At 38.9% G+C, this 13672-nt stretch overlaps 1 protein-coding gene across 5 annotated transcripts in view; it reads right to left on the bottom strand.

The window, feature by feature from the left end:
* MDFIC (MyoD family inhibitor domain containing) overlaps positions 1 to 11709 on the bottom strand; it is a 52990-nt gene extending 41281 nt beyond the window's left edge. The window contains exons 1-2 of one of the 5 annotated variants that reach the window (XM_062609602.1): positions 11557 to 11709; positions 9331 to 9486 (exon numbers count right to left, since the gene is read on the bottom strand). In XM_062609602.1, the coding sequence (XP_062465586.1) occupies positions 9331 to 9421 (91 nt within the window). In that variant the 5' untranslated portion in view covers positions 9422 to 9486; positions 11557 to 11709. Of the gene's footprint in view, positions 1 to 9330; positions 9487 to 9776; positions 9859 to 9934; positions 10070 to 11556 lie in introns of those variants that run through there. The other 4 variants (XM_062609598.1, XM_062609601.1, XM_062609600.1 and 1 more) reach the window with 4 other exon arrangements.
* Between the last annotated feature and the right edge of the window lie 1963 nt (positions 11710 to 13672).

Genomic DNA, 13672 nt, shown 5'->3' with positions numbered 1-13672 from the left:
TTGATAGTTACAGCATATCTAAATGAGCAACTGTTGAAAAAGTCTGTCAGGTCTATTTATTTGTTTCAAACAATGTGTTTATAAATCACTTATCACAACGTAATGACGCCATATCCTCTAACAAAGCAATGATTCCAGTCCTGAAACCCAGGAAAAACACTTCCTGCTACTGCGACATATGAAAATTAGTTTCTTTATGTAGCCAACAGCAGTTCAATTTTAAATCCTAACTTTCTGCCTTTGTTATCCACCCTATTAAATTGAAGCACTGATCATCACTTAATATATGCCATACTGTATGTATAGTAGCATGTGCCTTCAAGCACTGCTGCTCCCCTTCTATTAATTTCCACCTCTGAAATGTCTGACCCATCTGTGGTACTTCTATCTCAGCCCTCCCTCACCTTACCATTTCTTCAACAACTTGTCAATATTTCCTCAAGCCTGTCTTGAAATGAACAGTTTCACTGGGATTGGCATAGTTACTAAAGCAATTGGGAAGATACCCATTGACTTCTGTGAGTTTTGCATCTTGCCCTGATAATACCTAGATACTCATCCTACAAAAAAAAAAAAAAACAAACACCAAAACTAAATCAAAAAACTCAAACAAAAAAAAAAAAAAAACAAACTAAAAACCTAAGAGATGTTTTCAAGCCCTTTGACAGGCATCAGATACAAATCCAACTGCACTGAAGTATGATGATTCTTCCTGGGCGGTTATGTACTAGGTGCAAATGAGATTTAAAAATGTCTTGAGCTGATTCTCCTGGAGAGAGTCTGTTTTGTTCTGATGAAAATAAGCAGTGTCGTGGAGAGAGAGAGTGTAAAAACTCTGTTTTTCACATAGAGAAAGCTTAAATGAGCTGTTTTAAGAGATTTTGCTCTCAAATTACTTTATTGCAGTAACATCACCAAGATTGCCACAGTATCTTATAGACAGTGGTAGTACAAAACTGCAAAGTTACTGGACACAGTTTGGATAAGACTTTGCAGAGCCCTACCACTTCATGTAGTAAACAACGAATAGCCCTAAGGAAACATTAATGTTAGTGTTAATATTATGGGTCTTTCAGTGTTCCAGATTACATTCTTATCCAAGAAATCTAAAGGAGTGCAGAATACAGTCGTCATTATTCACAGGGATTTAGTTTTCATTCCTCTGCTTTGTTACTTGGTTTTGGTTCAGTATCTTTGCCTCTCTTTTTTTTTTTCTTAAAGGTCATACATGTATTTTTCATGTGTACTTTTATTATTCTAGCCAGATATGGTAAACAGCCAGGTATAATTATTTAATTTGCATGCAATTGTAAATTATATTAACGGTTAGCAAGAAAGTAGAAAACGGCACCATTAAAAAGTAAAAAACCACAACGCTTCAATTGAACACCAACCCATTTTGATAGGAAGTTTATAACAATTAACATTAATTGAATACCTATTCTTTGATCTATGTAATTCACATGAAGATTTCCCCAGGAATGTGCATAACAGAAATCTACATCACTTCTCTGTTTTAATCAAGCTTAACCTTATGGATTTTTATGTAATACTTCCTTAGTATTTTAGCTTCTGCTTCCTTTAATACACCCCTCCGCTCTCATGTGATTAACCTCCAAAACTGAGAGCCAAGAAGAAAAAGAGATGCTCTTCCTAGCAGTTCAAATAATGGAAAGAAAAGACTCATTATGTTCTGAGGCTGGCAGTGCTGAAGTAGAAATACAATCTCTCTTTAAAACCGCAAGTCACGTCACAAAAGCAACATAGTCTTTTTACCTACCACCATACCACCCCAGACGAGTAACCCATGTGGCTACATACCACTCCTAAATTAACAGGCTGAAGAGTTGCTAGCCAAAAAACCCGCAGGAGTGGTGTACACCCACACAGAGTAATCATCCTGAAGGTAAGCAGGGGCACAAACTCTGCTTGTATACAGATTGATGCAAGTTTAAGGTTTCAATATGGAAGAGGTACAACATGTTGGCAAAGTATAGAACTGAGATGGTTAACAGCCCAAATCATTTACAGACAATTGGTAAGCCACTTACTGAAAAAAAAAGAACTTAATCACATCTCAAAATTACTATTTCATTAAACAAGTGAACTATTTTTTTTTTTCATTTGGAATTATTAAAGTATATATAAATCATTTCTATAGTACATGCATTCGTTTTAAAATAATCTTGTTATATTTGTTTTTAAAGTTACACAGCAATACATGTATTTCATAGAATCAAACTTGTTTTCACTGTTGGGACTATTGTAGCATTGATTGTTAGCTCCCATTTTAGTTCAGAGCATATGCTTCTTGTTACATACAATTCTTTGAATCATGACAAATACATTCCACAAGACTGGACTAACAACATTGTTGGTAGTCTGGGTCAGCAACAAGGCTGCTATTACAATAGCCCTCTCAAAAAGAAAATTTAACAAATAAACAGAATTGCTAAGAAAGACTTAGATACAGTTAGGCAAGAAGGGTATACAAGGCAATCTCTCTAGATCCTTTCCAATCCTTTCTTCTATGCTTTTATAAAGTTGCTGGGGCATAGTTCAAACTAATTTTTGAAATTTTCTTACAACACCCCAGTGGAATATCCCTCTTTTTAGAGCTATATTTATTCTATCTTCCTCTATGACAATGTAGAGGGTATTGAGTGGACGTCAAATTAACATACAAAATTGATAGAAAATACAAAACACATAGGTAATGGATATACATTTGCAGGACACACCTGGAAGAGCTCAGGGCTTTGTCTCTCTAAGTGCTTGTCCATTCACACTTCAGCTTCCCCCAAACACCCCACTATGTCTCTTGAGCTGACTCAGAAATGGGTCTCCGTGTTGAAACATGCCATAACACATCAGTAATTATGTAATATTCAATCTCTGAACACGCAAAAAAAATGGAAACAAGTGCCCACAATGAGTGGGTTGCATGTCCTCAGAGTATGATTGGCAGCTGATTTCTATTCATTGCATGACACATAAGCCTATGTACTCAGTAAGCCATCTCTTCCAAGCATGTGAACTATAAGACTGCTTGACTAGGAATATGGTAAACTGGACTTGAGAAACAGGTTTAGAGTTTGTCTACTGACACAGGGAAACTGTGAATGTAAAATGAGTTAAAAATCCTGTCACTACAACAATAGAAAGCTCTGTTGCTATGACACATTCATCTGTTCACCAAAAACATGGTGGACAGCACCAAACAAGTAAATCAAAAGTAACTGCTGGGAAAGTCTTCTGGAAACCTGAGTGCATCATTCTCATCAAGGAGAGAGGAACAAGAAGAATGGGCTGGCACAGTGTAGTCACTGTGACCTGCAAACATGCAGAGTCAGAAATAGCCCAAGAGTTTTACTGTTTAAGGGTGGAGGAACGGCTGAGGCACAGGGCAAAGCTTATTTATGCACCTAAATTTGACCCAGCTGCTGGAACGTAAACATGAATCCTCAGAAGGCCTGAGTTGTCCCTGAACAAGCAGAGGCAGATTTAAATATACATGGGCAAAGTTCAAACCATCCCAAATGGAATTTTGTCCTTCAAAGCACAGAAATCACAAAAAACACCCCAAAAACCAAACAAACAAACAAACAAAAAAAAAGACACAAAAGCCCCACAAAACCCATGAAGAAAAAAAACAAACCAAATAACAACAAAAAAAAACACACACACAAAAAACCCCAAACAAACATGAAAGTAGACCTATAAGGAACAAAGTTGAGGACTGTTTCCAAAAGGAAGCAGTATGGTTCTCTGGCTCAAGCATACAGTGGTTGGGAGGGACTGAAGAGCATGTGACAAACACTGCATTTCTAGCACTTCCTTTGTTCATTAATATCCTCCCTGGCAAGGAACCACTGAGGATGCTCTTTCCTACTGAAAATTCCACTGTTCACAACAGTAGCACAAAGGAATCGCAATAATACCAGGTTTCACAATGCAACCATTAACAGCAACACCCACCAGCAACCTAAAACTTTTAGTCATTCCACATAACAGGTTCAACTGCGCTGTTCATGTAACAGAGTAACTATTGCAGCTCATGATCTGCTTGAAATGATCTCATTTCATTAATGACTGATTGTACAATCTAATTTTAATATTAATAATCCATAAATTATGAAGTTGAAAGCATCCATTTAGATGTTTGCTTGTTTTAAAACTAATTTGGTTTATTTCAATGACTTTCACTTAAATGTCTTACTGCAACCTTCAGTGGCTTCAAAATGCCGCTGAAAAAAAGTCAGTCTCTTAAAACTAGAGCAATTCAACTGAACTTCTTGGAAAGCCCTTACACAGAATTTTACAGCAAGCTATACAACAACTATGACTGTACTACAGGTTTGACAGCCCTAGACAAATTTCACTCATGATAAATTGAAAATTACTACCAATATGCACACAGGTACTCCGCATTAATTAATTAAAAGCATTAAGAAAGTCAAATACAGAAGCAAAAACTTTACAAATAATGACACTAATTGTCATGTGGTCAGTTATAAATTTATGTTAATCATCCAAAATGTTTCACATGTGTACAAAACTAGTTGCTCATTAAATGCTAAGCATTACTTGGCTCAACATTAGCATGCTAATACTTGGTATTAGCAATAGTATGGCCCAATAAAAGTGGGCCTGTACAGTAAGAGCTGATTTTAAGGATACATTCCATATTATGCAGGGGATTTTCTTCTTTGGGCTAGCTCTCAGATTTAATCTCAAAGTCTGCAGGCTTATTAGTGGCTGGAGTGCATTAGGCACATTCCTGCAGTGCATCTTTCAGATTATATTGTCCAAAAGGAATCCAGTCCAGGTCACTCTCCAGGATCACTCCAAAATGCAAACCAAACCAGAGGCGAACAGGAGATCCATTTCAAAACTGCATTGCTGATCCAAATGAAAACACTAGCATAACACACTCGCTGCTGGATGCAACTTACTAGGTAAAAGCAAGTGTTTAAAACAAACAGAAATCTACCTTCTGAAGGCCTGGAATGGAATTTGAGAATTATTCTGGTATAAAATTAGCCTATGAGATGGAACAGAAATATTTCAAATTTGATGCAAGACCTTTACAGTCAACTCGATGAAATACAAGTCTATCACACCCATGTGGACATGAATCACTTAACTGGAACAGCATGAACGTGAAACTGAAAGCAGAAGTGTATTTTTATGACAAACCAGAGTTAGACACTTACGAAAGTTTTAGGTATTTTAGTCAGTAACGTTCAATAGATCTCTCAGGAATGAGACAGCAATGAAAGAAATTAACACGGATTCACTGAACTCTTGTCAGATTGCAAGTAGTAAGATAAATATAGAGGAAGTATTTGGTAAATTTGGGCAATCTGAGTCCACTGGTTAACCGTTAAAATAAAAATCCATTACTCATAACACTGAGGCACTGCTGGTAAAGTGCAATAATTATGATGATAGTAATCATTGCCTCAAGAATGTCCAAATGTGCATTGCAGTAAGTCCTCTGTCACCCCATCTCATCTAGTCAGCATGTTCCTTTAGTGCTCCTCATCTTGAAAACAGCTAAGCACAGAAAACGTGAAGAGGTTTGAATCACATTCTTGAAGAGGAGTACATGTTTTTTGTACTTTTCTGAATGGAAGTATTAGTTGCTGAACACGGTTTCCTCAGACTTCAAATCTGAACTGCACCTCCCTCCAGCATCAGTGACGTAATTTGTGCCAAAGCGAACTGTCACTTACAGAACTTGACTCTTAATATTTCTGCTGGACTTCTCCATCCTCCTCCCCACACCATTTAAAATAAAAAAAAACAAGAAAAAATCTAGTGTATTTCCATCATCTAAAGAGTCATCAGGAAGTTCTTATAGTTAAAGTGCAATTATCAGGCTCAATTTCATTAACAGAGGGTACTAGCAGTAGCAGTAGTAAATAGTAGTGAGAAAGCTAAATATTATTCACTTGTTATTCTAGGTTACACTTAGTTACATGCAACCAGAGGTAAAAGCATTTCAAATACTTTAGAGATGACAGTCCTCCATTGTCAAAAACATGGCTTGATTCTCTAAATAGTTCCATGTTCACTGAATTTCTCTCTTGTATTCCATGGATTATTCAAACGCAGAGGACTTAATGAAAAAACTCTACCCATAGCCCAGGCAATAATCATGATACGACCTCTAAGATGTTAAACATTTTCCTTAAAGCAGAGAGGCTAATGGTCACTAATTGTCAAATTCTTTGCTTAGGGACATTTTTTTGGTACCTACCAGTGAAGAAAATACTTGATTACAGCCAAACTGAAGTGGTCAGAATGTAGAGATGACAGTATTTGCTGACTACATTGCATAGCACACAGGTGTGCAATGAACTAGTCATAATTTGATTTCAAGGCCTGTGGAGCTATAGAAGAGAAACGGCATGAGCAGGGTCTTGAACAAGGGTGCACAAGTAGAGCTACACTTTTGGAAGGACGTGGAAAAAATAACTGAATCTTTGCAGAAATTATGTTAAACTTTAGATTAAACCTGTAGCCTGTACCTTAGAATAACAGTCTCCATTGGCACAGATAACGGTTTAAAGACTGAAATTAAGTACTGATATTGCCACAAAAGAAGACACTACGATTTCATTTGATCTCTCTCATAGCACACATAATTGTGGTGGGGCAAAGTCCAATAATCTCAGGAATATTTATGCATTAATTCAATAATGAATAGCAAAGAAGAACAGTGACAGGGCATATGTTGAGAGGGCATGCTGGTTAAAGTAGCAAAGTCTTTTAAGTTGTGAAAGCCAGAGCATGCCACAACTGTAGGCCAAACTATGTCTCAACCCAGAGTTTTCACTATATCCACAACTGATGCATATCCCTGCAATCTGCCTAAGTTTTACTACTTTTGTCTGTTTTTTAATTAGGTTGTGGGATAGCTATTTGTGGGATATTTAAAATTCAACTGAAGTCTCTTTTCTTTTCACAGAATAATACAATTTGGCTTCAGCATCTGAATTTACATGACAGCGAACAAAAGTAGCACTTTGAAGTTCTGGAAGTTTTGATGATACCTCACAGAACTACAGAAAAGTTTGTTCTCAGGTTATCTACACCAGTTAAACAAATATACAAAGTATAGTACAGCATGCTGTTATCAATCAAAAATTCTTTCTCACTAGAACGCACTTAATGCTTTATTATACATACAACATAAGCCAGTTTTTTTTTATTAAGTAATCTTTATTTCTAGGTGGACACAGATTTGAAGTACCTCACTGTAAATATATGAAGTCATCGCATAAATACAATGAGGTGAATCTAAGTAAAGTAGCAATTATTTTAAATTATTGCAGAATTTTCCAAATACCTCCAGCCTATTTCCAGAAATACTATGAATTTCAACCACAGCTTTTAAAATTATTGCTGAATTCTAGAAAAGTCAGTGTACTTTTAGATGTTCTGGGGGTAGTATAGGAAGAGTAGGGGGTGTTGAAAGTGCCAGACATACTATCTTAGATCTCCAGTCCTGGAATATCTGGACTACCTTACCCTGTAACCACACACTGCAAAGCTGACAACAGAAATGCTGGAATATAGACTGGAAATGTTATGAACTCACCTCTTCCTCTTTCCACCCCCATTTCCCCAACAGACTTAAGCTAGAAAAAAAGTAGCAAATAACCACAGCTAACCTTAAACCTAAGTTCATTAGAATAAAAATTACATATTTGAATGATGAATTCTGTAAAAAAAAAAAAAAACAAATAGCCTTGTCTTTCTATGAACTACACACATGGTTTAAAATTGAGCCTGTGCCTTGAAGGGTGTGGCCAATAAGCAAATCTGAATCAATATATTACACTTTTTTGTACCTTACTGATCCCTGAGAAAGTAATTTCAGAATCCTCCACCTCAACACTGTGAGCTGTAATTGTGTCATTGGGATTTTCTGCACATAACTTTTCTCTGGACAGATCAGTATTTGTTTCCTTACTTTTAATAAAAAGAACAGCAAGTACTGAATAAGACTATTTCATAGTGAAAACTCAGCTTAAAGTGGCACTGTAAGAATCAGACCACTTTCCAGTCTAGTTAGCTCACTAAGTTACAACTTCAGTAACTTGGATGTATGGCCCACATGCAGAATGTAACCAGTGTGGCCACCTGATCACATGTCAAATAAAAACAACACACTGAAAATAAACATATATCACAGCTATTGATGTTTCTGACAAAAACATGATTCTAACAGATCAGTTCTGTATGCTTGATCTTCTGTATCTAATCATTTTTATTTTTTTTACTGTTTAGAAGTTATGAGTCATTCTCTAAGACAAAAAACAAACAATAAGATAAGTATAAGCCAATTTAATATGTATCCCTGCCAGAACATTTTTTACTTAGCTACGGATACTTTCTGGTTTCTCAAATGAGTCTTCAGTTTTCATTTCACATAGCTATTGACTTTCCAAGTTGCAAAAACAAGACTGCATCTCTAATCCACAGTTGCACAACTGTGTTACCAGGCTCTGTTCCAGTTAACCAGTTATGAATAAAGTCACAGTTTTTGAACAAGCTTATTTGTCTGTTCTTCAGAGACTTTTTAAAACTCCTGTCAGAATTCTGGAAAACAAAACTGTAGTTGTAAACTGAAAGAAAAAAAAAATGCCTTATCTTCAAAGACCAAGACACAGGAAGCAAACATACTTCCCTACCTTGCAGATAACCTACACTACACCTTAACAAGCTTCCCTATATAAAGGTGATCAGAATACCAATGTATTTTGTGAAAATGCAAACAAGACATAACTTAAAGAACTTCTCTTCAAGATGAATGTACTTTCAAACAACCTTTTGAACAGCTGGCACAAAACAAGTTTACACTCCTAGAAATTGGTTTCAACTGAAGCATCACAAAGTAATCTAAGAACAAAACAGCAAAGTGACCTCGAACTTGAACAATGCTCCCGCTGCTGGAACAACCTTTCTCGTTCTACTGCAAGACCTGGAAGAGCTTTAGAGGAAAGAGCTTCTAAACACAAATAGAGCTGAGAAGCAAGAAAGTGATTTTTAAGGAGCAGCATCTGCCTCTGAATGACTGCAGTTTTTCAAGTACTGAAAACCAGCGCTCACAACAGTGCATTTATTATTCTTTTTTTTTTTTTTTTCTACATAGGAATTTCTGGTTAAAACTCTAAAGAGGTGTTACAGAGTTACACCGAAGAGGGGAGGGAGCGGGAGGAGGAGTAAGAGAGGGGTTAAAACCCACAAAACAAATCCGTAAATGTATCATTCAAATAAAAGGTGCAACAATTACAGTGAAACTTTAAAGCAACTTACCTCGAGGGAGAGAGATCAAAGCGCTGTTTTCAGTCGGAGCTTGCTCTGGCCCTTCAGGCCCCGGAGGAAGAGGTTCTCTCACTTGGGACATCTGCCAGCTCTCTCACCGAGGAACAGACAGCCTGCACCCCCTTCCAACAACACTAACACGCGACCCTGAAGGAACAAGCAAATGAAAGCACTCGTTAATGTATTTCGTGCTGAAAACTCGCGGCTTGGGGGCGGGGGACTGAGACTGAGCAGGGACAGCAAGGAAGCAGCGGCAACTTTGCGGTGCGGCGGCGGGCGAGTCGCCCGCCCCCCACTGCGAGCACCCGCGGGGCCGGGGGGAGGCGGCTGTGGGGCGGGGGCGGCCGAGGGCTGTCAGCCGGAGGGCCGGGGGTGCCCGGGACAGGGCTTTTGGGGGGGAGCCGGTCGGAGCCGACCCGCAGCGCAGCGCGCCCTACCTCTGCATTTCCTCCCGCTCCGCCCGGCCCTCCTCCGCGCCCCCGCCGCGGGAACTCCGCGCCTCCCGCCGCCGCTCTGTTTCCCCGGCGGCTGCCGCCTCTCCCGCCGCGCCCGCGGGCCTTCCCCCTGTGCCGGGGCGCGCACACTCTCCACTCACACCCGCTGTCCCCCCGCCGCCACAGTCACTCCTTCTCCATCATTTCCGGACAATGAAACATCCCACTCCCGCTGGCGCGGACGGGGCTCGGGACGGCGGTTCCGCAGGTCCTTACGCCCGCCAGCGACGGGCCCAAGGGCTGGCCTGGGCTAGGCTGGACCAGGCCGGGTCCTGGGGGGAGCGGCCGGCAGACCACTGCGCTGCCCCCCGCCCTCAGTCGGGCCTCAAGCCGCGGAAATTCCCCCAGGAGGCCGAAACCCGTCAGGCAGAAACAGGGAAGAAGGAAAAAAAAAGCATCTGAAAGGGAGGCTTTCATGCCTGGACAGGGTTTGCAGCTGTAGCGCTTGGCAGCGGTGCAGGGGCACTTAAAGGTGCAGCCGCGGGCTCACAAGTTGCCCGCTGCGGGGACTGATGTCTGCCAACCAGTTGCGCCTCCGCAGCGGGGTCAGCGAGCACGCGGAGCCCCGAAGGGCCCAGAGCCGGGCCCCTGGCCTGACACTCCACTTCTGAGACCGGGTCCAGGACAACCTAACCCTCCCCTGCACCTTAGGGTCCAAGTGTGTCTAGAAAATGGACTTCAAAGGGAGCATACTGAAACATTCAACACGAAGAACAGAACAAGCATTTTCCAAAAGTACAGCCTTAAAGTGCAAACTACTCTCTCTGCTATCATCTGCCAAGTAGTGGTGGTACCTGTGCTTTCTCCACGTAGGAAATACATTTCTTTCCCATGGTACTGATTGATTTTATTGTCAGTATCATGCTCTGTTCTTGCCCACACCATAGAGTAATGCAGTTACTGCTCATGTAGGTGATGGTATCCACCCACCATGAGCTGCAAGCCTTACCTTGCTTATGCTATCACAGTATATTATTTTGTTGAAGTGCATCCATGTTTAAACTTACACTTTAACAAGCAGATTTTTTATTATGGTTTAGCAAATATATTTTACTAGTATGTCTCATTACAGTGTACAGCCAGGTATTTTTGCGTAAACAAAAGTAGGAAAAAAAATAGCCAAGTTATAGACAATTTACATCCTAACATAAGAGACCACAACTAATGTATATTTATTGATATCATAAGTGCAAAGGAGTATGCTCAGCTATTAAAAGTTCACTTCTTAATGTTCAGCATTTCCTCACAATGCTGGCAAACCAACCAGGGTAGAGTGTAAGTATGGAGTAGGAGCCAGCTCTGTGTGAGACTCCACACACGTCAGGGCCTTGTCTCAGAAGTCATCAACTTGCACCACTCTGTAGCTTTATTACTGGTTGTTATTGGTGCAAAAGAGAACAGGGTGATGAAAGGTGAGTATGCTTTGCTCCGAGAAATACAATAATTTTTAAGTATTTCAGTAACCTAAGATGTTCTTTGGTACAACATAATCTTTCTTTAAACTTTTTCATTACAAAACGGGGAAAAAATGTTTTATTTGGGGAAGAAGCTAGGTAAAAAATCCATTTTGGGCACACAAAATTATTATTGTACTGCATAATAATAATACTGGTCTCAATATCTACATTTTTCATCTACAAAAATATTGCATAACTTTCCATAGTTCCTTCTCTCCTTGTTGTCCTGGGGCAGAGCGATTGAGACATAAGGTAGAATGACTTACCTCAAACTCCCAAGTGAGTCAGGAGCAGAAGTGAGGTTATGACTCAATCTACAAGCTTGTATTTTTCCCTCTGAAACTGGAAGCGTAGCAGATGACAGTGGGAGGAGCAAAAATTTAGCCAACCACACCCTGCCTTCAAAATATTTCATTGGATAATCAATGCCTATGAAGACCAGATAGCATCCAGGGTTGGTGTTTGGTGTTTTTTTAACCTTATCTATGAAACCCACATGGTTGCCTCCATGTCATTCAGTTTATCTTCTTAAAAAAGATGGGATGAGCTCACCCTGCCAAAGTTCAACTGCGTAGCTGCCTACATAGAATTTAAAGCAGCTAAGTGAATGGACGAGGATCCAGCTGACATTGCAACTGATGCAGTGGGAGATAACCCAGGAAAAATCAGATTAGAAAAAGGTAAGAGAATTCAATATACAAAAAGCACAATTCACTGAAATAGTACATTAAAGATATTGTGGAATGCAAAAAAATTGCATAACAAAGACTGTGATGATTGTAAAAAGGTCCAGATGGGGTAACTATTAATGAGATACCACAGACAACTAAAGCCCATTGTCATAAGCCAGTTATGCAGCACTTCCTGACAGTACTACATAGTTTTAGCAAGTACACAGCTAATCTAAAGTAATGGGTTTATTACTTTCCATTAAGATCTATATAGTCTTAAAATGTTACTGAAGATTCTTAGGAAGTGGGTAGTTCAGACGTTAACATCAGCAGCCTTTCAAGGAGGCTGCAAATATGAGATATGCTGTAGCTTACTACAGCAACAAGTTACAAGCTGTTGCACATATGTATTCCAATATGCTCATTCATTGCTAGATTATAAAATTCAGGTATGGTCTTCTAGACAATTAATGGCACATTCGGGGATAGATGTGAATAGAAGCTCAAATACTGGTAAATAGGTAATAAATATAGTTTGTAGGCAGGTAGAAATTTTCTGAAAGAAAGCAAAACAAAACACAAAATCACCACCACCACCAAAAAAAAACAAAAACAAAAAAAAAACAAAACAAAAAAACCCACCCCAAACCAAAACCAAACAAACAAATAAACACCTCTGAGGTTTTTTCCCTATTAAAAAAAAAGAAAAAATTAAAATCTGTAGAACAGATTCCTATTAAAAGTGCACAAAATGTAGAATATAATCGTATATTCTTCTGGACAGATCTGGTCATCACTATTTTTTAGTCTGAAGTCCCACGCAAACCATACGGTAGGTATTACCTCCAACCAAAATAGACTTGTCACTGAACATGAGTATGTTTTAGAAAGGCACAAGCTACTTATTTAAAGTAAACCTACAATATCACAAAATTAACCGATGCAAGGGTTATTTACTCATATTACTAAAAACACAAGCTATATTTCTAGCTTGAATTTTTCAAGGGAAACTTTTAGTCTTTGAGGTTATTCGGATATCAGATGGTTTCTTGTGGAGGAAATTTTGTATAGCAGAGTTGCTCGGCTCAGCAATGCTGAAGAAAATTTGTGCATAACTTTTCAAATAAAAAAAAATTATAAAAAAATATCTGCTTACACAGTGAAGTGATTGTAACTATTACTTATCCATCAGTGCAGGGGTAAGTACCCAGATTTCTTCCCCACCATAACACTTATCTTTCACTCCTCAAGGCTTATCTTACCTTTCACTTCTTCCTTCCATCAGCAGGAACAGAGGAAACTGGAAATATTTTACATCCTTCATAACACCCTGGATCACTTAAATGGTTTTGAAAGATGGACTGTAATATTTAGTAAATCTGATTGCTTCTACCTTAGTACCCGTGAGTTCAAGTTATCCTTCTGCTATGTCTAAGAACACGATTTTCAACTTTGTAATATACATTTTTAACATATGTGTGTTACTCTAAACTTCATAGCTCTTTCCAGTATGAAGATCAAGGCAGGATCTCTTTCCTAAATACTTTATAGTGCAGCAATACTGAAATGGGAAGACTTACAGTTGAAAGAGCTAAATAAAAAACTTGGCGTTAAAACCAAATTATGCTATAAAATAACAGTATTAGCAGTGAAGCTTTCAAATTTGATTTGTTTTGTTTTAAATTTCAATCAAAAGCAGAAATACATGCAG

This window comes from Pezoporus occidentalis, unplaced genomic scaffold (genome assembly GCF_034315485.1).
Source record: "Pezoporus occidentalis ecotype Australia unplaced genomic scaffold, CSIRO_AGI_Poc_V1 ctg14, whole genome shotgun sequence".
NCBI lineage: Eukaryota > Metazoa > Chordata > Aves > Psittaciformes > Psittacidae > Pezoporus > Pezoporus occidentalis.
This window is presented reverse-complemented; position numbering and strand designations above follow the sequence as displayed.